Raw genomic sequence first — 27,736 nt, 5'->3', positions numbered from 1 at the left:
ACAAAAACCATACAAAATAATGTACAAAAATAAATACAATTTATAAAAGAAACCCAATCTGCATGCAGCTGTAAATTAAATACGTATAAATAAAAATACAATGTACATCAAAACGCTCTGGCACTTGGAAAGAAATAAAAAGGCCACCAGGAGATTGAAGTTTGGGGGTCTGCCCTTTTGGGGAGGAAAAAAAAAAGTCCTCTGAAAAGGAAAAAAAAAAAAAAAAAACAGAACTTGTACAAATGCTCATAGAAAAACGTGAGTATATAAAGCAGACGTGTCGTCACATTCACCGTAGACCGCATCACAAAACGAGGACGTTCCTGGGAACCAGGCCTCAATGTACTATGAATATTACCGGAAAGTCTCTTACTTCAAAACAGAACTATAGTAGATGAATGTTTTATCAGCTTTGAATACACCATAGAGTAAAACCAGCAAAATATGAGTATGTGCGCTTGTGGAAGGAGTGAGAATTTGCGTTAAGACAGTACGTAAGTCATATTCAGTGAAATAGGCGTGTAACCAAGTCTCCTTATAACAGTGCAAGGAACGTCTTCGGTTGTTTTCAGATGGGTTCACAGCAATTTTGGATGAATATAGTAATAAACATCAAATAAGTAGCATAAATAGAAACACCATTATAAATAGAATGTAAAAAGGTGGACGGCACAAACAGGATATATATATATATATGACCTTCAATAAACCTGCTTTCACTTCCCTCCATTAGGAGGAGCCCTGCACGCCAGGAAATCGCAATGAATTACAGTAAAGCCCAGAACTGTCTGCAGTGAAACGGGGCCGATATAAAGCAGATCTGTCACCTCTCCTGACGTCTGTTTTAGTAATTACTTTTAATCCCTGTGAAATGATTCTAGAGCATCTTAGGACCCTGCGTGGTGCCATACCTCTGTTATGCCTGCTGGAAAAGTGGGAATACATGGACAACTCCGCATTATCATTTCCCTTTGCTATGGGGCAGCAATTTATCATGATTGGATTATTATTATTTTTTTGTCGGTTTTGCTTTGATTCTGAGTCGCTGTATTTTGTGCCAGATATATCCAATGGTGTGCGGCGTTTAATAAATTTGGCGCATCTTTCACACAACACTCTTGAGTACTCCAGTTTCTGTACGCCCCCTCTCCTACTGAAATGAGATGGCGCCTTTTTAAAAATTAGCCCTTGATTAATTAACAGCTAACCGTATCAATTTCTGCAAAGTATTATGTAAATATTCATTTGGCATGTACCAAATCAATATTTTCCAGGGGCAATGGGAATGACAAACCGCCCGCGCGCCCCCCCCAATGTCTCTACACCGTCTGACCCTGTTAACCCAGATTGGGCAGGGTCTTACAGGCCATACTGAGAAAGAAAATAGTAACATCCAGTTGTCAAATGTATTCATATAGTTCTAGGAGGAATAACAGAAGAACAACGTATCAAACAGGAGCTATGAACAATTCTAAGAAAAGAGGATCCAGAATGGTTGCTATTTTAAAGGGGTTTTCTAGTACTTAGATATTGAAGACCTACCTTTCAGGGTGGGTCATATCCGATCTGTGGAGGTCCGACTCCCACCACCCCCAACGATCAGCTGCACCAGAGTATCACAGCTCACCTACCATTCAAGTGAATGGAACCCGAGCTGCAGTACACTGGCATCGAAAACAACACCAGTGGACGGAGCCTTATGTCCACTGTATAGTTCACAGAGCCAGTGGCTGCCCAAAACAGCTGATCGGCAGGTGTGCCGGATGTCAGCGCCCCCCACTGATGTGATATTGGTGACCTAACCCCTTTAAGTGGAACACGAATCTTTATATTAACGGACACGTCAGGAGAGCTGACAGGTCCTCTTTAAAGGGGTTTTCTCATGAAGACCGTGTCAGTCCAAATCCTATATTAGGGCATATGGACATCGTAGAGAGGACCCCCCACAGCAAGGACTTACAAAGAAGGCTATGAATCTTAATGGCCGACATATAATGCTACATTTACCCTGCAGAAGAAATGCCAGGTTGGCCGCAGCTTCAGCTGGCAAACTCAGCTGTTTGCTGGGGGTGATAAGCTGATCACACAGACAGACGGCTCTGATGTGACAGCCCCTTTACTGTTGGTACATTGGGGAAAAGACCTGAAGTTACAGCATCTAACAGAGAAAGATCTCAGAGGTGCTAGTTACCATGTATGTGAATAGGTGGTGCACTGGCATTTAGCTATAGCGAGTGTAGGGAATATGAGGGTCACCCACTGAGCTACTAATAGATGCCCGCACTAAAAAAAAAGGGTTTCTAACAGGATTTATGTACAGTAGGTCTGGATTACTGGACATGCTGCTCCATCTACGAGCAAGAAGGAGCAGAGATTCAGTAGACCTACAAATCCCTGCTAGTAGGAGTTTATTGAGGGCAGTCTCACTTAATGATTGACAGTCTTCCTTCATATGCATCTCACTGAAAGACTGCCCTCTGGACACCAAAACCTCACAAAAGGAGGGATTATAGTGTGCGTTTCAGATTTTCTAGGGTTAGTGACTGTGATGCTCCCAGATTTCTCTAACAAGTTTTAGGGGCTCCTCCTGAATATTCTCCAAAGATAGAGTGTCCAAGGTAAATTTGTCTCAGGCAAACCCTACAATGCGTTAAATAAACATCCTATACCAGTGATGGCGAACCTTTTACAGTCTGAGTGCCCAAACTGCGACCCAAAACCCACGTATTTATCGCAAAGTGCCAACACGGCAATTTAACCTGAATACTACAGTCGGATATATTATATCTTCTATGTACTTAATCATTTAGCTATAATAGCCCGCCTACATTCAGTGTGCTGCCTGTGCCGTTCAGAGTGCACCCTGCGCTGATGAATGGTAGGAAACATCTAAGGCATATTGGTACAACATAGACTTTTTCCAGGGTGTGGGTGCCCACAGAAAGGGCTCCGAGTGCCGCTTCTGGCACCCGTGCCATAGGTTCGCCACCACTGTCCTATACTCTCCCATTATTCCAGCGCTATTCTCTGTGGCGCTCATCCGGTACACTCCCGCTGCTGTTTGGCGATAAGCCTGCATATGGCACCTGACCGCTGCAGCCAATGAATGCCCTCAGCAGTCTATAGCTCAGGACAGTGATTTGCTGCAGCAATGAAGTGCCAAATCCAGGCATGTCATCGTAGTTGGTGAGAGGCATTGTATGTGCCAACTCATCGTTGCAGCCAATCACTGTCCTCAGCTGAGACCAGTGACTGGCTGCAGCGGTCACGTGCCATATCCAGGCACGTCACCGATGGGGTTTGAGACAAAGAAAGTGGGAGGGCCCAGAGAAAGGGATAAGTATATGATTTTTTTAATCTAACATTACAGATAATGCTTGAGATTTTTAATTATCTCGGACAACCCCTTTAATTGGGCTCCTGAAAGATGATAATGTATATATAGTGTTTTCACTAAAACTGCTAGATTTCAACAAAACACATAACATTCAAAAGCAGGAAATGACACTTTTCAGATTTTTCATGGTTCATGAACACCCCAGTCCATCTTGGTTCATCGGAACCCTTTTAATGTTCTAACTTTTCAAGGTCAAAACCACCTACCAATAGTAGTATAGGTGTAAAAATGTGCAAATCTTTAGGAGTGTGCAGCTAAGCAGCACTGCCTATCCTGCCAACCAAAAGCAAAGTAGAAACTCTGAAGCTCTGGATTATCAACATCAGCGTCCAAATGTGTATTAGTGATAATCCAAATCCAATCGACAGCGAAACAAAATGGTACAAAATAAGACAATTCTACTTCATCCCAGAGAATGCTGTCTTCGTAAATTGTCACAACACTTGGCTTCTTTCTTGGGATTCTTATTGCAGATACTCCTGGAAATGAGACAAAAGGAGAAAGCTAAATACTAGTAGTGATCTAGCTCAACTTATCACCTACTAAAGTCTGTGGTATTGGTTTTATATGCAATAAGGCTTTAAAATGGACTTAAAGGGGTATTCCAGTAGGTAAAAAGTTATCACCTATCCACAGGACAGGGGATGACTATCAGATCGGTGGAGGTCCTACCGATCATGAGAACGGGGTCCCTGTACCCCCAGCTGCTCCCCTGAAATGACCAGAGTGGTCGGACGCACATGTGTGAGGCCGCTCCATTCATTTCTATGGGAATTCTGGAGGTAGCCAAGCACTGTACTTGGCTATCTACGAAACTCCCAAAGAAACTAATGGAGTGGCCAAGCACATGTGCAACCGGCCTCTCTGGTCATTTCAGGGGAGCAGGATATGGGACCCCCGTTCTCGAGATCGGCGGGGTTCCCAGCGTTAGGACCCCCACTAATCTAAATCTACCAGAATAACCCCCTTTAATGGTGCAAAAATTGGCACATTTTTTCCTGCCCAAAGAGTGCGCCCTTTGTAATAAGCATTTCAGGTGGATCTGGTCTTCAAGCCAAAATCTGCGAGACCAGACTGTAGCACTTGGACCACACACACACACACAGACGTCTATACAGTATGTTGAGTACATAAGATGCAGACATCTTATCCATAGCATTGATTTATGGGATGCATGTGTAACCAAATGCACATCGGGTCATACAGTATAGCTGCTGCAATCGGAAGGGCTACATTTATATGGAAAGTCTGTACTCTAAGGTTGGAAAAATTGAAAGGGGTTGTCCATGATTTAAAAAAAAATAACATTTTTTCGACCCACAAACATGATTCTTGAACCTTTTTGACCCACAAACATGATTCTTGTCCATGGCAGCTCGGCTTCATGTAATAATGGACACAACACTTATCTTGCGGAGATAGCCGAATGCGTATATATAAGACAATGATGCTAGCTGAGCAGGTGGGATATATACACATTTGCTTAAAGAGGTTGTGCCATGAACAATACTCTACATTTTTTTTAAAAAGCACCTGGATCTGAATACTTTTGTAATTGTATTAATTATTCAATAAAATGTATCTGTATAGTGCCACCTGGTGTTTGTTCTTTTCCTTATTTCTCTGTCCACCTCACTGAGGTGGTCGCACATGCTCAGTTTAAATCTTCAGCTGTCACCAGCCATAGCTTCCCCAATGAATGGTGAGATCACTGGAACCAGGTGAGGTACAGGTTCTAGCTTTGTTAGAAAGATTGTCTTGTACTATATGATGTCCGATTTAAATTTTTTACATCAATCATGGCATAACCCCTTTAATAGCACAGGCAGAAAGTGAGTAATAATCAGCTCTTTCCTGCAGATCACATTTCGAGGGCCCTTGCACACGACCGTATGCCCTCGGAGACATACGGTACATGAGAGGCCATATGTCCTGGAGCGGCATTGATCGTGTGCACGGGAGCGCACAGCATCATAGATTACAATGATGTTGTGCATGTCGGGCTGCCCGCGGACCGTATGTCTCAGGGGGCATACGGTCGTGTGCAAGGGCCCAGAGTCTGAGCTGACAAGTCGGTGTACACTGCACTAAAGGACTCCGGTGGAGTTATGCTTACCCTTGCCTGGAAAGCTGTTTATTGATCGGTGCATTCTGCCCTTGACTTGGCTGAAGGATTCTGTTAAAAGCAAATATGAAAGGGTGAAGACACTAAACTCTGTAATGGTATGCTTCAAAAAAAAAATCTGTTAAATAAATTCATTTAAAGGGATTCCAGTCAGCAGTTCTTACCATGGAAAACTGCTGACACTACTAGGTAAGGGCTGGGGAGTGCAAGAGAAGCATACATCTTGTGAAGGTTTTAGGACAAGGAGTAAAATGAACATGAACTTTTATTTTGCCAGGCACTGTTTCTGCAAGTGCACTGGGGGCGGGGCTTCACTGTGACGTGCTCTCTGGAGAGCTGCATCACTGACCCTTCCCTGCTCTGAGTGACAGCTGTAGTGGTTGGATGCTACAGCCCCAACTCAGAGGGGAGGGGCTGTGAAGCTCCGCCTCCTGGGTATTGGCAGAAGCAGTATCTGGCAGAATAAAAATTCATATTCACACAACTCCTGACAGTAAAAAGCGCCACAAAAGGGTATGTTTGTCCTGCTGTCTTCAATCCCCACACACTGCTGTTAGAGGTTTAGCACAGTCAAAACTGCTGACAGACTCTCTTTAAAAAAAGGGAGAAATCTCTGTGTGTGTGCCATGTTGTCATTTACCTGGAATCCAAGGCTTTGGGTTTCGATATTGGTTTCCTATTTGACATTCCAATTTCTACTGCCCTACAAAAAAAATACAAACAAAATGAAGGAAACTATTGATTTGTAGTATGACACATTTCGTTATAGAACATATATAATGTGTGTGTATAATTTAGGGAAAAGGAGATTTTTGTATAACTTACCAGTAAAATCTCTTTCACGCTCTTCATTGGGGGACACAGTAACCGTGGGTATAGTTATGTCTTCTAGGAGGCATTGACACTAGTAAAAGCTGTTACCTCCTCCCCTGGCAGCTATACCCCCTCCAGCCTGGAGAAGGAGCTTCAGTTTTGTGTACAAGTAGTAGGAGAAGCAAGCCAACCAAAGAGAAAACAAGTGGAAAACCAACCATGTCAAAGGACCCAACGGGGTCCAAACCAGCAACTGCCCAACAGTGGCCGGACAACAATACTGGGTGGGTGCTGTGTCCCCCAATGAAGAGCGAGAAAGAGATTTTACTGGTAAGTTATACAAAAATCTCCTTTTCTAGCCCATATTCATTGGGGGACACAGGAACCGTGGGACGTCCGAGAGCAGTCCACAGGGAGGGAAAAGGCCACAGACCCATGGAAGCAAGTGTCCCTGCAGGCATCTAAGAACTGTCGCCTGCAAGACCCGGGGCCCACACCGCGACAGTCGATGCATAAGTATGCACCTCGTAATTTCTTGTGAACATGTGTAAGGAGGACCGGGAGCCACCTTACACAACTGTGCAGCCAAAGCGCAATTCCTCCTAGCCCAAGAAGCGCTCACCGCTTTGGGAGAGTGAGCTGTGACACCTAAGGGTGGAACCCTGCTCCAAGCACGGCATGCGTCAGCACATGCCGACCGAATCCAACGTGCAATCGCCCTTTGGAGGCCGCCAATCAGTAGCGAGGACCCACCGGAGAGAGAAGGGGATCCGTACGCCGAGAGGGACTGGAGGCTGCTAACAATAAGAAGAGCTCTGACAACGTCCAATAATGTAGCTCCCTTCCGTAGGGTGCGAAGGAAAGGGACAGTGAAGGAAGGACAATTCCTTCATTGATATGGAAGTCAGAGACCACCGTTGGGAGAAGAAGGAATGGGCCGGAGAACTGCCGTATCCTTGTGAAGAACCAGGAAGGGGGTCTTGCAAGAGAGCACCCCCTATTTACACACCCGACTGATGGATGTAATAGCCACAAGAAAAAACTACCTTCTAGAACAGGAGTCGGAGTAAGAACTCCCGCAAGGGCTCAAGTGGAGAAGGCTGGAAGGCTGAGAGAACTATATACAGATCCCAAGGCTGTAAGGACAGTACAGAGGAACCGTATGTGCCCTTCCCAGAAGGAAGGTTTCCATGGGCACCAGGGAAACCAGAGTACGCTGGAAGCTGCCCCAGGACAGAAGCACCAACACCTGACCCATCAAGAAACTAAGGCTAAACCAAGGTCCAACCCTGAATGTAGAAGGATAGGACCGTGGGGAGAGGAAAAACAGGAAGTGAGGGGATGTCCCGGCGATCACAGAAGCCCAGGAAGGACCTCCAGGTCCGTCAACAGATCCTGGGCGATGCAGGCTTCCTGGCCTGAATCATAGTGCGGAAGACATCCGCTGAAACCCTTTCCACGTCAGAATAGTGATCTTAATAACCACACAGTCACCGAAATGCTGATGTAAGACCGAACGCCGGGAAAGAAGGTCGTCTCTGCGTGGCATGGACAAAGGGACGTCTCCAGGAAGGAGAACGAGGTCAGCATACCACGCGCAACGGGGTCAACTTGGAGCGACTAGTATTTGTCGGAATGTCCTCCATCTGGATCCTCCGTAGAACCCTGGGAAGGAGGGGGAAGAAACACGTAAGGAGGGAGAACTCCCGCCAAGAAGAATCAGGGCGCCCACGTTGCATGCTTCCAGAACTCTGGCGAGAAAGGCGGGAAGTGTCGTGTAGATACCGTTAGCACACCCGGAAGAATGGAAGAGTCTCTGTAGAAGAAGGAATGTGGAAGGCGCCACAGCCACCAGTCGGGACCGGATCGTGCCTGGAATGGAAGGCCACCAAACTAATACCCTTTGCAAATGCAGATGAGGGAAGGTAGCAACGTAGGAACTACCAAGGCATGCGGGATAGCAATGAACCCTGAGCCAGAGGGAAGAAAAGACAGGAGAAGAATAGGCTAGGTTTAAGCCCATTCCCCGTCTGAGACTGGCGCTATACAAAAGTAGCCAAGGACTAAATGGCTGTGCAAAAACACCGCCTGAGGAGCCAGCACAGGAGGGGGTCACCCGTAGAGGCCACCGAATTCAGTGCTAACAGAGTCCACCGCCTGACGAAAGAGCTGTGCAGTAAGAACCCAAGCATGTAGTGGTAAGCAACACCGCTCCCACAGTAGAAGCCGGCACAAAACTGAGGGGGAGGCCTAAGACTATCTGTAGAAGCCACGTACCATACTGCCCCAGTTAAGTAGAGCTAACCTGAAAACTCTACCTGGAAGAGCGCAGAACTGGCGCAACTGCCAAGCTAGCTCCAGGGTAGGACCCCTACCTGAGGGGGATGTCCCACTGGAGTGACCACGAACTCAAGCATTAGCGAAAAGCTGCACCTGTGGAGTAGAACAAGCTGTAGGAGCTAAACCAGAGTGCCAGCATAACCACTTTCCCAGAGAAGGGGGAGTGGTGGATAGAGAATACAGAGTCAGTGAAACACTCGACTCGCTGGAACGTACTCACCATATATGTGCAATGGAGTACGCACTACGTATTGATGCGGACAATATCATGACCGACTGGAACAACGAAGGCCCATGGAGATGGGGGGGAGAGGTCTCTGGGACACATAAGTGATGCTAGGAACCCCCTGGGAAGACAGAGGATGTTGTAATCATGCGCGAAACCAGCACCAAAGGAAGGAATAGCCACCGTGTCCACTGGTGGCACCCATATAGCACTAGGGTAAGAGTACCGGGCACCTGCGAGAACAGACTGTTGTCACGCCCCCTAGGAAATAAGCGAAGGCACCTAGAGCCGTGGTGCCGCAGAATTGCAGCATCAGAGGATGTTTAGTTATTCCCCGCTAGTGGAGCACTAGCGGAAGGGGGAAATGCGACAGAAAGCATGGTGATGTGCAACACCCCGTCTATGGAAGGATAGTGCGACAGTCGGAACCGTATGTAATGGTAGTGCAATAAGCTACCTAAGGAAGGTGGATGCATACGGCAAGTACTAGGGAGAATACTTCACCTATGAAGGGGGGGCGAATGCCCACGGCAAAAACTAGTGCACATAGAGAGTCCTGTACCCCGTGGGAGTGCAATTGTTGCACCTAAGTAAGGGGGTAATGCATACAGCACACAATGTACCAGTGATAATGTCATTGCACCATGAATGGATATGCATAGCAGGTCCCGAAACTCATGGCATTGTACTTAGTCCACCCATGGCAGGGGATAATGTATAAGGCAGGTACTGTATCCTGAATTAGTGCAGATACTCCACCTAAGGAAGGGTTAATGCATATGACAAGTACCACTGGCCACCCTAGTAGCAATCTTAGGAGATTGCTTCGGATTTATGTATACGGCGAATCCTTGTCTGAGCGTGACCCAGGGAGGAAGGGTGGGGTTGCGAGGAAAAAAGATGCGCTGTGTTCCACTCGCGCGTAGGTCTACTCCTCAGAATCTCGCCACTGGCAGTTGCAGACTGCGCAGGTGGGGACTTATCAACCAAACTACCCAGGGGGTGGGATGGGAGTTTGTAGGAGGTCCCTCTACCGGATTGTGCAGGCGGTGCAGTATCAATCAAGCGACTTCGGAGGTGGATTGCATAGGTGGAGAATCATCCCCCAAATGACACAGAAGGGCGGATTGGGAAGGTCAGAGGTCCCTAATTGAATGGCGCCGGCGAATAATTATCAACCAAACGACCCCAAAGGGTGGACTGGGAGTTCCACCAGACCCCTACTGGATTGGGCAGGTGGGGAATTATCAACCAAACGACCCGGGAGGCTGGATTGGGAATGTCAGAGGTCCTCTATTGAATTTCGTAGGTGGAGAATTATCAACCAAACGACCCGGAGGGCGGATTGGGAATTCCAGAGGCTCTCCACTGTATTGCGGAGGTGGAGAATCATCAACGGCCCCAGGGGACGGATTGGAATTCTTCAGAGGCCCATCACTAAATTGTGCAGGGAATTATCAACCAAACGACCCGGAGGGTGTATTGGGAATACATCAGCTGTCCTCCACGGGATTTGCAGAGGAGAAAAATTATCAACGAAACGGCTCGGAGGGTGAATTAGGGAACTAAGAGAGGTGCTCCTTATCCGAGATAGAACACAGGCCCAGTGTGGTACCGCACAGACAGTCGGTAATGAGGGTGGCCGTATGGACGCACATCTCTTTATTTATTTATTTTAACTCAAATGACGGCCTCAAGCACAAGAGGCAGGAAAGGGTTAAATTACGCTATCAAGAGGAACATTGCACTGGGAGTGCCACGCCCCATAGAACTCTACTCCTCCCCAGATATGCCGGCCACGAAGGGTTAAGGTCATCTTCATGACTGGGGGCGGAGCTAGCATGTTACTGGGGAGGGGGGAGAAGGGCACGAAGTGCGGCCCTTCAGCAAGCCGCAAAGCGGCAATCCAAGGCCCCTGCGCACAGCCGATTAGTGCATCGGCCGGACCGCAGAGGGACCAAGCACCGCGATATGAGCCCACCCAGCAACGGACTGAGGCTCCACCCTGCGGGCCGGGCGGACACCGGCGTGTCCGGACAAAAAAAACATATGCGGTGCATGGACGAGTTTCCTGCAAAGTTTAACCCTTTCCGGGTTATACTGTGCAGTATATTTTTTACATTGTAACCAATGGCCAATGTATGCCACGTGTGGAATACAGTGACACACAGCAGAGGTATACATCCAACTTATACATGTGAACAAAACCAAAGCGAGCATTGGTCCACTGTGTCTGAGCAGAGCAAGGGCAGTGAAGGGGATTTTCTCCACAATTGGACAGGCAAGAAATATCTGATTGCTGAGGGCCCCACCATCATACATATATCTCCCTAGGTCGGTCAGGTTTCTGTAGTTCTGAGCCTTTTATGTCAAACACACAGACTATATTATTCTTGACCTCAAAAATGCTAAAACCAGTATATGTAAAAGCTGGATGATAAAAATATAGATGTGACTTAAATTGTTTATAACGTACAGGTGTGGAATTACCTGGTAAACTTTTTCCTATCCAGAGACTTCTGAGTTGCTGATGAAAGGGTCACCCTATCCCGAGGGCTCTTTTCCTGTAGTGAGAATCGATAACGAAGATCAATAAATAGTCAAATACACAATAAGAACAGATCTGTCTGCATTTATTGTATGGTCAGTGAATTATTATAATAGCCAGAGTGACATCGGATGGCTGGCGGGATGCAGGGTTGCTGGGCTGCTCTGGTCCACTTTGTCTTCTTGGGGGGAGGTCGGGCGGTGAGAGGGAACAGACACCGGCCTTCCTCCCTGGGTAAACAGAGGGGCCAGGCGTCTCCGTTTCCCCACATGTAAAAAGGTAAAATAACAAACAAAAATAATAAAAAGGAAAATGGAAGATAGGTGCCTCCAACAGACACTAAGCTAAAACTGATTAGCTCATTGTAAGCAGGAGGGGTATAGCTGAGAGGAGGAGCTAACACTTTTTTGCTTAGTGTCGCCTCCTAGTGGCAGCAGCTATAACCATGGTGTCTTGTGTCCCCCAATGATACGAGCGAGAAATAACAATTAATAATGTATTAAGACAAAGTGCACAAAGCTCTACTCTGAACCCAATGCAATAAGACCTCCTTAGACGATTCAGAAGACAATAAATAGCTGGAATTCAGCCAACCGCTATTTCTTCCAACCCCGATTACACATGCATACTTGGCTGAGCGTGCATGTGTTCAGGGGAAGGGGAATAAGCTGCTGACCGAAACATCTGGTGCTGTCCTGTGAGAGCAAAGGCTCAGGCATGTGCAAATCCGACAGCCCAATCTATCTTTCGTCGAGAGCCAAGACACCCACATACACATCAGATGTTTGGCCGGTCCTTGATAAAATCGGCAGGTTCAGCCAATGTTCATCTAATGTGTATGCCCACCATAGGGCTAGACTACATTCACAAACCATTGTCTCCTGAGTCATCTAGGGAGGTCCCCGATACTGAGAATTTACTTTAATTTCAGCTTACCACAGAACGGAAGTTATTGCTCTGGCATTGTTAGTAAAGTATTCAACATGGATTCTTTGTATAACCCTAGTTTGGTCCTATTACATTTCACTAGAATACTTGGAGTCACTAAAGGTAAGGATGGCAAATACATAGATTATCTGACCTAAACAAAGAAAAATCCTTGGATTTACCCCCAACAAGAATATTTCCATGGGTCACATTTGTGTACTGTATTTGGCCTGTGTACTCATGATACATTTCTGGGAACTTGGACACCCTGGATCCAATTTTGGGACTCCCCCTCCTTTGCTATCTGGCTTTCCCCTGAAGGACACCAGATCATCTAGTGGAGTTCATTGGCCGTGGAATTTTATTATCCCTTCTCCCTCTTCACATTTACATTGTCTTGTCTTTATTTTCTTATCTTTATGCTACTGAAGACCATAGGAGATACTCTTCCGTGGAGTATTACACCATGTATTCAAATATTTAAAACCCTAGAGAAATGTACATTGACACCCTCTCTGAGGTTTCGCCACTTTGCTGTTTCTCCAGCAATGTCTTCGCTTCTTTTAATTATCTGTTTTTAGTTACCATGCCTGAAATCATTAATTTCGAACGATAATTTGTTTTCCCTTAGTCCTAACAGCAGCACAGATGGGGTTAACCAGTCCACCGGGGTGGTTAACCCCATCTGTGCTGCTGGTTGGACGTAAGGGAATAGAAGATTCATACAGTTGAAACCCGAAAAATTAGAATATCGTGGAAAAGTCCATTTATTTCAGTAATGCAAATTAAAAGGAATTGCATTAATGCAGCCTAAAATTAGAATGTTGTGAAAAGGTTCAATATTCTAGGCTCAAAGTATCACACTCTAGTCAGCTAATTAATCCATACCCCCTGAGCAAAGGGGACCTGAGATTGTGACTTTGGGGTTTCATAAGCTATAAACCATAATCATCCAAATTATAACAAAAAAAGGCTTGAAATATCTCGCTTTGCCTGTAATGAGTCTCTCATATGTTAGTTTCACCTTTTAAGTTGCATTACTGAAATAAATGAACTTTGCACGATATTCAAATTTTTCGAGTTTTACCTGTATATACTTGCCTGCTCCACACCATCCCGGTCCTCTGCTTTCTCCAACTTCCGGTCCCCGCCCTGTTTACCGCGGCAGTGAATGGGCATGGTCCCATGCACTGCTCCAGCGATTATGTGGCCATAAGCAGCATGTCCCCACTGAAGCCAGTCATTGGCTGCAGCAGAGCATGTGACCATGCCCATGCACCACCGGTGTAAACCGTGCAGGGACCGGAAGATGTAGAAAGAGGAGGACCTGAGCGGCGAGGAGCAGGTAAGTATGAATCTTCTATTCCCGGGGGCAGGATGTGGGCACTTGCTGAAAATCATCATAACTGGAAAACCATGAGAGGCCAATGCCAGACAGAGCTCATGTATATGCACAGCCACCACCCTGCTCATTCTCCTCGTGGATGTGCCAGCTGCCTCACCTAGCAGAACCCACACCTATCAGCAATTTACAGCATAGTCCTGCTTTCATATACTTGTATAAATTACCATTTGTCGGAGCATCCTTTCTCGCCGCAGCTCCCGGTCATGAGTCAGAATACTCATCCTCTCTGCAGCATCCATTTCAAAGAAGATATCATGGATTTCATACAGAGTTGCCTGCAGCTTCAAATAAAAAAATGCAAAGGCTTTACATCAGTAAGCAAACATACAGTACACGGCATATCAGACTACGTGCAAAATCCTAACCACGGTTTTGCAAATTATAGACAGGGACGCTGTTATTCTCGTCCATTCTCAGTGGCTCCAGGACAGATGGAAGGCAATGGAGAAAATGAAAAGAAGTCCTTGTCTGCGCCATGCACTGAAGGTGGGGGAATTCGAGAAAACGAGATTTTTGTATAACTTACCAGTAAAATCTCTTTCTCGCTCTTTCCTTGGGGGACACAGAAGACCTTGGTATAGCTCATCTCCCTAGGAGGCGTGACACTAAGTGAAAGCTGTTAAGCCCCTCCTCCACAGCTATACCCTCAGCCTGGAGAGAGAGGCTGCCAGTTGCGTGTCCAAGTAGTGAAAAAAGGCAAAGTCCAAAAATGGAACCAACAAGCCAACTACCCAACGGGTAAAACAAACTCGGAAACCGTGTAGAGAAAAACAAAGAATGGGTGGGTGCTGTGTCCCCCAAGGAAAGAGCGAGAAAGAGATTTTACTGGTAAGTTATACAAAAATCTCGTTTTCTCGCCCAGTTTCCTTGGGGGACACAGAAGACCTTGGGACGTTCAAAAGCAGTCCAAAAAGGGGAGGGACCACAGCACCAAGGCGAAGCACCCTAAGGCACCAAGAAACCGCCGCCTGCAGACCAGGCAGCCCAAGGCAGCATCTGCCGAAGCCAGAGTATGCACCCTGTAGAACTCCGCAAGGAAGACCAGTGACCGCCTTGCACAAACGCATGGCCGAAGCCAAATGCCTCCGGCCTAGGAGGCACCGACCGCTCCAGTGAAACAACGGTGACACCAAAAGCAGAACCCTGCCCATGGTGTGGTAACCACAGCAATAGCCACTGTGAGAAAGCGGAGGAAAGCCACCCTGGAGGCCGCCAACCCTTTGCGCGGACCTCCTGGAAACCCAAGAGACCGAACGTCGACAAGAGTCGGAGATCTCCAAGTAAAAACCGCAAGGCCCAAACAAGTCCAAACCGGTGAAGTGTCCGTTCCCGGGGGTGGGAAGGGGAGGGCGAATGCCTCGTTAAAATGAAAGACAAACACCACCTTCAGAAGGAAGGAAGAGACGGGATGGAGAACAGCCCTGTCCTGAGGAAAGACAGAAGGCACGAAACAAGAAGGGCCGCCACTCAGGCACCCGTCAGAGACACAACGGCTACGGAAACACAACCGTACAGGACAGAGGGAGTAGAGAGAACTTCTGTAACGGCTCCAAGGGAAAGATTGGAGTGCCAAGAGCCCAGTATGTAATTCCCAGGGCGGAACCCGAGGGCAGTACAAGGGAACCCCAAAGCCGCTGCACGGAAGAGGGTCTTGACAGGCCCAGAAGGCCGGGGAACGCTGAAAGGGGAAGGACAGTGCTGACACTTGACACTTCAAGCAACAGAGTCCCAGTCCCAGATCTAGGTCGGACTGGAGAAAGACAGAACCATGGAGAGAGAAAGGCAGAGTGGGGGAACGCCCAGCTGCCCACAGAACCCCCGGTAAAAACCCTAAGTCCTACAACAGATCCTGGACGAAACACGGCCAGGAGCGAACACTAGCGAGCCCGCTAGAGTCGCCTGGGCAAGCGGGTGAAAACCCAATGTGATCAGGCGCAGACCAGTAATACGGGCAGAACTGTCGGCAAAACTGGTCCCGCCGGCCCCCGAGCAACGTTGTCCCGTATCCACCCGGAGTGGGGGGAGCAGAAGGACAGACGGAAGGAACCGAAGGGTCCGCCCAGCAACCGCCAGGACAAGACAGGCCAAAGTCCATGTCGATGTAGCCACCACAGGAAGACGTCCTACAGTCCCGGTGTGGGAGATCTAAGGGCAATCTTGACCGAATGGAAGTCCTCCCAAGTTACCGAGAAGGTAAGACCATAGCAGGACCATTGCCCAGAATGGAAAATAAAGGGAGGACAGAACGCGGTAGACCCGGTAAATAGGCACACAGCTAGAACAAGGGAGACCGTACGAGGCCAAAAGGAACACCGGAACCATCCACATGAACAACCATGCTCTCCCCAGAGGGGAGGGCAGTGAAAGAACAGCCTCTGAAGCGTGGCCGGGACAGAAGCCACATCGGAGTGATCGGTACCGAGCCGAAGCCAAACAGAGTCGGCGATTAAAGGCAGTCGAGACAGAGGCCGGCATAACACCCTCCAACCGAAAGGAGGAGTGGGCAACAGGGAAGCCATAGGACAGCTAAAAGGCAGAACCCCGCTACACTGAGGCGCCCGGTACACTGCCACGCCGAAGACGAATACCCCGAAGAACCCAAGGTGGAAGTCCTCCGGACCTGGGTAAGCGAGCACCCAAGAGAAGTTGGGTGACCATGAGGAGAAAAGCGGCCCCAACCCGGTAGCGGACCAGCCTGAAGCGCAGAGGGCGCCAAAAGAAAAGACTCATACCGCACGACACCCGAAGAGGAGGAAACAGTAGTAGGCGAGGGAACAGCAGTCCCGCCAGAGCCAACGCAGAAGTCGAGTGGCACTGCAAACGGCACTCTCGACCCAGTGACCGCTTGCGCCGGGAAGCAAGTGCGCGGGAGAACGAATGGGTACGTATCTAAGAACCACAAACACTCCCCAGGTGGAAAGGCCAACGGACATGGAGGATGCCGACACAACGGGACCACAATATACAGGCCAAACCAGAGAACGAGCACCACCCAGCTCGGTGCAGTAGAGAGCAAGTAGAGCCCATCTACTTATATCTAAAGTATACACCTTTGAATACAATGGCATTCTTTTAATGCTGGTATGACAACACCCAGGGGTTATACAGGTGGACAGAATGATCTCCTTAGAGAAGAGTGCAAGGCCCGTGACAAGCACCTTATCCCAAAAGAAAAAAGTATGTCGCAGAAGGAAGTGAGGCATACGCAAGCAAGCAGTGAGAAGGCCAACCCACCTATGGGAGGAGAAGGCATACACGGCCCAAACAACGGACAGAGCGCACCAGAAATTCCGCTCACTGCAAAAAAATTGTCACCCAGTGAAAGGGATCAGCCACAGAGTCCAACAGTATCCAGAAGGAGACCATGCACATGGCCGCACAGTACCCAGCAGGAACGCAGGAGGTCCGCCCAGTGAAAGGGGGACATGCACGGGGTTATCCTAGCATTAAGCGATTGCGCAATAACCCACCCAACACCGAATACTGTGGGAGTGCAACTACTCCGCAATGAAGGGGAACATGCAAGAGTCCCGCACAGCATATCAAGGACAGCCATGGGTCTCGTGAGGGTGCAAATTTCCACCCATGGAATGAGGAGGGCTGTTTATGGCCCGCAACACATCCGGTGAAAGTGCAGTATTCCGCCCAGAAAGGGGTGGGGCCATGTACACGGCCGTCATTGCATCCAGTGAAAATGCAAGCACCCCTCCAAGGATGCGGGTCATGCACATGGCCAGCAACGCACTGGCGAGAAAACAACCACAGTCAGTGGCGTTGAAAGAGAACAACCACAGTCAGAGGGTATGTGCGCATGCCGCCTGAGGAAAGGATACATGCCCACTGCTGGCAGCGAATCCAGTCAGTGCAGCACACCGCCCCTGGAAAGGGGGTCATGCACATGGCCGGCAGCGGATCCAGTGAGAGCGCAGCATACCACCCAAGGAAGGGGGTCGTGCACATGGCCGACAGCGAAACCAGTGAGAGCGCAGCATTCCGCCTATGGACGGAGGTTATGCGTATAGCCGGCAGCGAATCCAGAAAGTGCAGCATTCCGCCTATGGACGGAGGTCATGCATATGGCCAGCAGCGAATCCAGCGAGAGTGCAGCGTTCTGCCTATGGACGGAGGTCATGCATATGGCCGGCAGCGAATCCAGAGAGAGAGTGCAGCAGCCCTCCATGGGACGGAGGTCTGCAGCACTCCACCCATGGAAGGAGGTCATGCATATGGCCGTAGCGAATCCAGCGAGAGTGCAGCGTTCTGCCTATGGACGGAGGCCATGCATATGGCTGGCAGCGAATCCAGAGAGAGAGGGCAGCAGTCCTCCATTGGACGGAGGTCATGCGTATGGCCAGCAGCGAATCCAGAGAGAGTGCCGCATCCCACTTATGGAAGGAGGTCATGCATATGGCCGTAGCGAACCCAGCGAGAGTGCAGCGTTCCGCCTACTGAAGGAGGTCATGCATATGGCCGTAGCGAATCCAGCGAGAGTGCAGCATTCCGCCTATGGAAGGGGGTCGTGCACATGGCCAGCACCGTCTGCGGTAAAAGAGCAGTATTCCGCCTACAGAAGGGGGTCATGCACAAGGCCAGCCCGCAGCCAGGGAGAGTGCAGTATGCCGCCTAGAATGGGGGGTCATGCACATGGCCAGCACCGTGACTGGAGAGGGCGACTAATTCTGCCTATAGAAAAGGCGGCCTGCACCTGGCCAGCGCCGTATCCCAGGAGAGCGCAAGGGTCCGCCTAGAAGGGGAACATGTACCTGGCCAGTGCCACGGAGCGCAACATGCCGCCTATGGAATAGGGGCAGGCATACGGCCAGCGCTCTAAGGTCAGGCTGCAGCATCCTGCGCAGCCAACAAAAAAGATACAGATATGTCTTATATATATATATATATATATATATATACACACATACAGTTTAGTTTTATATTATTTCTGTATTTATATTTTTTATTAAATTTTTATTTTTTATTTATTATTCTAAAACACAGCCTCTTTGAGGTAGGAAGGGGCCACCATATAAGGGCACAGCCTGCGCCGACGTCATCGTCTATGCTAGGTGGATTAGACAGGCCATTTCCTTAGGGTCTCCTCCAGATGGGAGCCGTCGGCATCCAAGAGGTTAACAGGGATCGGACCTGAGGGCGGTACAGCGATCTCCTGGGGGCGGGGGAACCTCCGGCGGGAAGAATTCGCGCCTGGAGAGTGCCCGCCCCCTCCAATCGAGGCCGGAACTGTGCGGCCTAGTAGGCCGCGAAGCCGGGGCCTAAATTTTTGCGGTGCCCGGAGGTACCGGCCGGGACCTGGAGGGAGCGGAGCGTGCATAATACCGGCCGCGGGAGCCCACCCCGCGGGCCGGAACAGTCAGGGGGCCCGGGAAGGAGCCGGAATCCTGGGACAGAATCCCTCTGCGGCGCCCGGCCGACCGGAAAGACAGCCTCTCAGAGCACCAGCGGTCGGCCAGGGTATGCTGGAACACCGCACCAGTCATTCCGGCCGCGGGTGCCCACCCCGCGGACCGGAAACAAGGGCCCTACGCTGCAGCCGTCAGGAGAGGGCCTCTGGCCCTGAGCAGCGCACCGGTAAGGCGATAGGGGGGCGGGGGACCCTGTGACCGGGTGCCCGTAAAGGATAGAGGCAGCTCCCTGGGCGGCATGATAGGGACGCCAGCATAACCCCTCAGTGGGCACCTATTGTGGAGGGGAGGAGAGGGAGCTAATAAAACAAGCTAGGATGGGGCCAGCCTAGGACCAGCAGGGACCAGTATGGGGGTCAGTCACGCAGGAGACCTGGGTGGGGGGAGGGGGTCGTAGGGCTGGAGAAGCCACTCTCTCACCACAGCCGTCTTCACCCTCGGTCCGTTCCAGCAGGGTCGCCCCTTCAGCTACTGGCACCGTAGTGGCAGGACGCTGGAAGAGGGACTTGGCGTGCGGGCGACCCTTGCGCTGGCGGGATGCAGGGGAGCTGGGCTGCCCTGGTCCACCTTGCCTTCTGTGGGGGAGGCAGCAGTGCGGATGACCGGCACTGGCGCAGCTCGACCCCGGGAGAAACAGAGAGGTCTAGTGCGTCTCTGTTGTCCCGTAATGTCTGGAACAAAAAGAAAAGAAAAAACGAGATTTTTGTATAACTTACCAGTAAAATCTCTTTCTCGCTCTTTCCTTGGGGGACACAGAAGACCTTGGGTATAGCTCATCTCCCTAGGAGGCGTGACACTAAGTGAAAACTGTTAAGCCCCTCCTCCACAGCTATACCCTCAGCCTGGAGAGAGAGACTGCCAGTTGCGTGTCCAAGCAGTGAGAAAAGGCAAAGACCAACAAGGAACCAAAAAGCCAACTACCCAACGGGTAACAAAAACTCGGAAAACGCACAGAGAAAAAACAATGAATGGGTGGGTGCTGTGTCCCCCAAGGAAAGAGCGAGAAAGAGATTTTACTGGTAAGTTATACAAAAATCTCGTTTTCTCGCCCAGTTTCCTTGGGGGACACAGAAGACCTTGGGACGTTCAAAAGCAGTCCAAAAGGGGGAGGGACCACAGCACCAAGGTGAAGCACCCGAAAGGCATCAATGAACCGCCGCCTGTAAACCCAGGCGGGGTAAGGCAGCATCCGCCAAAGTCAGAGCATGCACCCTGTAGAAACTCAGTAAGGCGTGCAAGGCAGACCCGTGGCCACCGTGCCCAAATGCACAGCCGAAGCCCAATGCCTCCAGCCCAGGAGGCACCGACCGCTCTGGTGAAAGGAACGGTGACACCAACGACAGAATCCTGCCCTAGGTGCGGTAACCTCAGCAATAGCCAATCTGATCAAGCGGAGGAAAACCACCCTGGAGTCTGTCAACCCTATGCACAGACCTCCTGGAAACCCAAGAGGCCGAACGTCTGCAAGAGTCGGAGATCTCCAAGTAAAAACGGCAAGGCCCAAACAACGACCAAATAGGTGAGGTGTTGAAGCGAAAGGCAAACACCACCTTCAGAAGGAAGGAAGAAACGGGATGCAGAAACAGCCCTGACCTGGAAAAGACAGAAAGCTCGTAACAACAAAAAAGGCCAATCTGGCACCCGTCAGAGACACGACCGATACGGAACACGACCGTACAGGACAGAAGGGATAGAGAGAACTCCTGTAACGGCTCCAAGGACAAGATTGGAGCGCCGAGAGCTCAGAATACAGTCCCCAGGGCGGTACCGAAGGACAGTACAGAGGAACCAAAGAGCCACTTCGAGGAAGAAGGACTTGGCAGGCCAGAGGGCCGGGAACGCTGGAAGAGGAAGAACAGCGCCGACACTTGACACCTCAAGGAAAAGACAGAACCATGGGGAAAGAACTTCAGTGTGGGGAATGCACAGCTTCCCACAGAACCCCAGTCAAAAAAAAAAAACCTAAGTCTTACGACAGATCCTGGACGAAACACAGCCAGGAGCGGACAGTCGCCTGGCAAGCAGGCGAAAACCCAATGTGATCAGGCGCAGACCAGTAACACGGGCAGAAGGGTCGACAAAACTAGCCCCGTCGGCCCTCAAACAACGTTGTCCCGTATCCACCCGAGTGGAGGAGCAGAGGACAGAGGGAAAGAACCCAAAGGATCCACCAGACGCCAGGGGAAGGCAGGCTAAAGTCCATGCCGATGCAACCACGTTGTACAGTCCCGGTGAGGGAGACCAAAGGACAACCTGGACCGAGGTAGTCCCCCCAAGACATCGAGAAGGTAAGTCTACATCAGGACCATCGTCTTAGAACGGGCCACGCAATCTGCACTCAGTGGGGGGACAGAACGCGGTAGACTCGGTAAATAGGCACACAGCTAATACAGCCAGCGTGAACAAGGGAGACGGTACGAGGCCAAAAGGAACACCGGAACCATCCACATAAACAAACATGCTCTCCCCAGAGGGGAGGACCGTGAAAATACAGCCTCCGAAGGCTGGCGAGAAGCCACATCGGAGTGATTCGTATAGAGCGGGAGCCGAACAAAGCCGGCGAGATAAGGCCGTCGAGACAGAGGCCGACAACACACCCTCCAACCGAAAGGAGGAGTGGGCAACAGGGAAGCCATAGGACAGCTCAAAAGCAGAATCCGCTACACTGTGAGACGCCCAGTCCACCGTCTCGCAGAAGGCGAATACCTTGAAGAACCCAAGGCGGAGGTCCCCGGACCTGGGTAATCCAGCACCCAAGAGAAGTCGGGTGACCTTCCCGAGAAGAGCAGCCCGAACCCGGTAGCAGATCAGACAGGAGCGTAGAGGCGCCAAGAGGAAGGACTCATACCACACTGCATCCGAAGAGGAGGAAATTGCAGCAGGCAAGGGAACCACAGTCCTGCCAGAGTCAACGAAGAATTCGAGAGGCGCCGCAGACAACAGCACTCTCGACCATGTGACCACTAGCGCAGGGAAGTAATGCCGCAGAAGGACGCATGGGCATGCATCTAGGACCCACGAACACTCCCTGTCAGCTCGGTGCAGCAGAGAGCAAAAGAGCCTGTCCGGTCAGGAGGACAGAATGAACTCCCTAGGGACGAGTGCAAGGCTGGCGGCAAGCATCGTCTCCCAAGAAACAAAGGTATGCCGCAGGAAGCAGGTGAGGCATACGTACGAGCAGCCCCGTAAGCAGCGAGAAGGCCAACCCACCTAGAAAAAAAGGGGGGGGGGGGGGCTCGTCCCAGAGTGCCCCAGCATGTACGGAATTGCAAAGTGCAACCTGAAAGGGAGTTATGCACAAACCTAGCATAGCATGCGAAGGAACGCAATCAGCCCACCCCGAAAGGGGGGAAATTGTACCTGGCCAACAGCAGACGGCAAGAGTGCAAAGACCCGTCCCAAAAGGGAGTGATGCCTAAGGCCGTACCTACTTCAGAGAAGCAGGACATTACCCTATATTCCAGCAGGAACGCAGGAGGTCCACCTAGCGAAAGGGGAACATGCACAGGGATATCCTAGCATTAAATGAGTGTGCAATAATACACCCAACACTGAACTCAGCGAGAGTGCAACTACTCTGCCAATGAAGGGGGACATGTACAAGTCCAGCACAGCCATACAAGGACAGCCGTGAATCTCATGAGCGTGCCAAATTCTGCCCTTGAAGTGAGAGGTGGTCATGCACAAGGCCAGCACCGTAACCAATGGAAGTGCAAGCGTCCCACCCATGTTAGAGGGCCATTCTCCTGGCCAGCAATGTATCCGGTGAGAGTGTAGCACAACGCCCAGAAAAAGGGAGGGTAAAGCACATGGCCAGCATCTCATCCAGGGAGAGTGCGAGCACACCGCCATGCATGGGAGTCATACACATTGCCAGCAATGTACTGGCAAGAGACAAACACAGTCACTAAGGATGCGTGCATGTCGCCTGAGGAAGGAAGGCATGCCCCGGGCTGGCAGAGAATCCAGCAAGAGTGCGTACACCGCCTACGGAAGAGGGGCCATGCATATGGCCGACAGCGGATCCAGCGAGAGCGCAAGCACCCTGCCATGTATGGGATACATGCACGTGGCCAGCAACGTACCTGCGAGGAAACAACCAACGACAGAGGGAAGTATGTATGCTGCCTGAGGGAAGGAGGCATACCTAAGGCCGGCAGGGAATCCAACAAGGGTGCAGCATACCGCCTAAGAAATGGCCGGCAGCGAAACCAGTGAGTGCAGCATAAGAACATAGTACATCATAGCACATCAGCGAGTGCGCAGCATTCCACCAATGGAAGGGGGATGTGCACATATCCAAAACCGTATCCGGCGAGAGTGCAGTATTCCGCCTAAAAAAGGGGGTCATGCACATGATCGGCAACAGATCCAGTGAGAGTGCCGCGTTCCGCCCAGGAGGGGGGTCACGCACATGGCCGGCAGCGAATCCAGTGAGTGCTGCGTTCCGCCCAGGAAGGGGGTCCCGCACAGGGCCGGCAGCAAAACCAGAGAGTGCAGCGTTCCGCTTATGGAAGGGAGTCGTGCACATGGCCAGCACCGTATCCGGTGAAGGTGCAGTATTCCGCCTAAGAAGGGGGTTATGCACATGGCCAGCCAGGGGGAGTGCAGTAGCCCGCCTAGGAAGGGGGGGAATGCACATGGCAGGCACCATAACCGGAGAGACGATGAATGCTGCCTACAGAAGGTCCGAATGCACTTGGCCAGCGCCGTATCCTGGAAGAGGCAAGAAAAAAACCACCTAAAAGGGGAAATGCCCTAGCAGCGACGCAGGCTGGGAGCGCAACACCATGCCGCCTGTGGAAAGAGGACATGCAGACATGCAGCATTACTGATGAGGCTGCAGCGTCCTGCGCAGCCCAATAGAAATCATGATCAATTATTAATTATTTTATCATTATAAAACTTTTTTTTTTTTTTTTTTTTAATCTAATTTAAAACCCAGCCTCTGAGGCTAAAGGGGAGCCACTATATAGGGGCCCTGAGAAGACCAGGAGAAAAAAAGGAGGGCTAACTATACAGACCCACTTGTGGGAGCCGGCCTGTACCCAAAGGGTTAACAGGGATCCGGCCTGGAGGGCGGCGTGCGATCCCCTGGGGGCGGAGGAACCTCCAGGCGGGAAAAAATCGCGCCTGGAGAAGTTCCCGCCCCCTCCACCAGAGACCGGAAAATTGCGGCCTAGTAGGCCGCGAAGCCGGGGGCTAAAGTTGCGGCGTCCGGCCCGTCATACCGCCGGGACCTGAGGCGGAATGGCGGTTCAAACCGGCCGCGGGAGCCCACCCCGCAGGCCGGTCGGGATTGCGGCCCAGCAGGCCCGAAGCCTGGGACCAACTAGCGGAGCCCCGCCGACCGGCACCTGCTGGGGCATAGTCAAGCCCAATGCGGGCCGCGGGAGCCCACCCCGCCGGCCGAAAGAGAGGGGGGCGCGGAGTGCAGTTCTGCCGGCCGCGGGAGCCCACCCCGCCGCCAGAAGAGACAGGAGGGCCGGAATGGCGGCTCGCTGGCCGCGGGGGCCCCTCCGCCGGCCGGAAGATACAGGGGCCCGGAGTGGCGGTTCTGCTGGCCGCGGGAGCCACCCGGCCGGCCGGAATAGACAGGGGCCAAAATGCGGTTTTGCCGGCCGCGGGAGCCCACCCCGCCGCCAGAAAAGACAGGAGGGCCGGAATGGCGGCTCGCTGGCCGCGGGAGCCCACCCCGCCGGCCGGAAGAGTAAGGGGTCCTCCTTACTCCACTGCAGCGTCCTGCCCCTCCGGTAAGCCCAATGTGATCAGGCGAAATGGGGGGGAAGCCCAGATGCCAGGGGGGGACCCAGAGACGGAGAGCTCAGGATATAGTCCCCTCACTAGCAGCATGTCCCATGAGGCCAGGAGAAAAGAGGAGCAGATTGCCGCACAGCGGCACCCCAGGGGCCAGCCTATGTCCAGCAGGGGAAGGGTCCAGAGGCCCAGTATGGGGGTCAGGCACGCAGGAGACCATTGGGTGGGGGACGTAGGGCTGGAGAAGCCACTCTCTTACCACAGCCGTCTTCACCCTCGGTCCATTCCAGCAGGGTCGCCCCTTCAGCTACTGGCACCGTAGTGGCAGGACGCTGGAAGAGGGGCTTGGCGTGCGGGCGACCCTTGTGCTGGCGGGATGCAGGGGAGCTGGGCTGCCCTGGTCCACCTTGCCTTCTGTGGGGGAGGCAGCAGTGCGGTGACCGGCACTGGCGCAGCTCAACCCCGGGAGAACAGAGAGGTCTAGTGCGTCTCTGTTGTCCCTGATGATCTGGAACAAAAAGAAAGAAAAAAGTAAAAATCTAAAAATTTAAACAAGGAGAAAAGAGCCCTGCAGAGCAGGGAGTGTCTTGCCTCCTTGGACACTAAGCAAAAACTGGCAGTCTCTCTCTCCAGGCTGAGGGTATAGCTGTGGAGGAGGGGCTTAACAGTTTTCACTTAGTGTCACGCCTCCTAGGGAGATGAGCTATACCCAAGGTCTGTGTCCCCCAAGGAAACTGGGCGAGAAATCTGAAATATCACAGACATATCTAAAGTGAATGAACTTGGACCAAAGCTTTAATCACTTACCTGAGCAATGACTCTTTCCTGTAATGAAATGTCCTGGGCAGACACAAGTCCTCTGCTTGGCTGGAACTCCGTATGAAATGATCTGATGAATTCTGCAGTATCCTAACAGAAGCAACCACAAATCAAGTTATGTCTGTAAAATGGAAACGTTTGCTGCAGAATCATCACTCTTTAGTTTGTACTCAGTCGACATGAAGAAGTAATGCAGTATAAAATTATGTAAAATAGTGAGACAGAGAACATAGAATGAGCATGAAGGTGGACATACCTTCACTGTTTGCTTTAGAGCCTTTAGCTTCTCTGTCTGCATTAATCTTCGTGTAAGAAAACCTTTGGCCAGTGCCGTCACTTTACTAAATTTTCTTTGCATTTGTGGACTGTAAACCTTAAAAGAGAAGAGAAATGTATGAAAACCTGACGCTGGTGACAGCGGTTAACAGTGTCCAGAAGCAGAGGCGAAGCACAGAAGTGCTGAGGGCTAAATCCATGGCTTTGCTAAGGGACATCACAACCTCCCAGGGCGATGAGGTAGTGCATTTTTTTTAGATGTTAAAGGAGTTCTCCGGGCTCTCCTATATTGGTCACCTATCCTTAATGATGGGTCATCAATATCAGATTGGTGGGTGTCCGACCCCCGACCCATCAGCTGTATGAGGAGAGGGCGCGTGCAGGTGCAGTCTTCCCTTCTCTCGTCCTGTTCACCACTGCGGTCTATGGCAAAGCAGCGGAGAGCAGGAGAGGGCATGTGCGCACTGCGCGCCGTCTCCTCATACAGCTGATCGACGGGGGGTGCCAGGTGTTGGACCCCCGCCGATTTGAGGATAGGTCATCAATATAGGAAAGCCGGAGAACCCCTTTAGTAGGGCTTCTAATAATGGTGACTGTGAAGGACTTTGATGCAATTGCCTATATGCTTCAGTTTAATTCTCTCCCTGCTATTTTAAGGTCTATATTGTTCGGTTCCCAATGTCAAGAATTAATGTATTCAGGTACCGAACAGGGAGGTTGAAATTATGTTTGTATGTACTTTTCTGAAAAGTGTTAAAAGTTGTAAATGTTCTGGCCAGCAGACAATTGAGCTGTGTGTATTGTTAAAACTCAATTATCTAGTCTGGCCCAGAGGAGGAGTTTTATGCTGCATAAAGTGTGAGTTCTGTGCGCCAGTAAAGTCAGTCTCGTGTTTCCAGCAATAAGTTTTGACTCCTGTGTGGATTACTCGGCGATTCCAGGGATATTCCTACTCGTGGAATATTGGGTGATTTTCTTTTATGGGAAGAAGGGAATGCTTGACGGGGATATTTTCTACTACCGTCACAACTGGTTGGCAGCAGCGGGATTTTCCCTTCTACTTTCCTTTACACCAGGATTCCAAGCAGACACTGGGAACAGTGAATGGAAGGCTGGTACACCCTGCTTAAAAGAAATACACTGAAAGAACTACTGGAAGTCCGTGGAAGGATTGCTAGCAACAAAACCAAGCGGGTCATTATAGCAGAATTATTGGAGCTAGACCAGGAGAACTTGGTTGCAGCAACGCCAGCAGTACAAGAGATGGGGACACCAGTGATTCCGGAGGAGGAATCACCAGCCAACAAGGCAATGAGAGAGAAGCTAGCATGGTTCGGTCCGAACCCAACGGCGGATGTGGTGCTGAAAGTGATGAACCTGTTAGCGGAGGAGGCTAAACAAATAAGAGACGCAGAGCTACAGTTAAAACTGGCAGCAGTCCAACAAGCAGCCACACATTCTCCAAACAGTGAGTACAGCACAGCAGACACAAGGAAGATTCCGTTTAGCGCTTTTAAAGCTTTTGATGAAAAAGACTGTGAAATTGATAATTACCTGGCAGATTTTGAGCGACAATGTAACCTGCACCGAATAGATAGAGGAGAGTGGGTCGCAATATTGTCAGGCAAACTGTCAGGCAAAGCTTCTGATGCTTTCCGGACCGTGCCAGAGCAGGAGATCCAT

At 50.6% G+C, this 27,736-nt stretch overlaps 1 protein-coding gene across 1 annotated transcript in view; it reads right to left on the bottom strand.

Moving 5' to 3' along the window:
* Window positions 1-27,736, bottom strand: part of CCP110 (centriolar coiled-coil protein 110) — a 77,545-nt gene continuing 49,809 nt past the window's right edge. The window contains 7 exon segments of the mRNA XM_044305090.1: window positions 1-3,876; window positions 5,514-5,573; window positions 6,163-6,225; window positions 11,392-11,465; window positions 13,946-14,062; window positions 25,766-25,867; window positions 26,034-26,150. Of these exon segments, the coding sequence (XP_044161025.1) occupies window positions 3,801-3,876; window positions 5,514-5,573; window positions 6,163-6,225; window positions 11,392-11,465; window positions 13,946-14,062; window positions 25,766-25,867; window positions 26,034-26,150 (609 nt within the window). The 3' untranslated portion in view covers window positions 1-3,800.

The sequence above is a fragment of the Bufo gargarizans genome, chromosome 8, assembly GCF_014858855.1.
Source record: "Bufo gargarizans isolate SCDJY-AF-19 chromosome 8, ASM1485885v1, whole genome shotgun sequence".
NCBI classification, from domain to species: Eukaryota; Metazoa; Chordata; class Amphibia; order Anura; family Bufonidae; genus Bufo; species Bufo gargarizans.
This window is presented reverse-complemented; position numbering and strand designations above follow the sequence as displayed.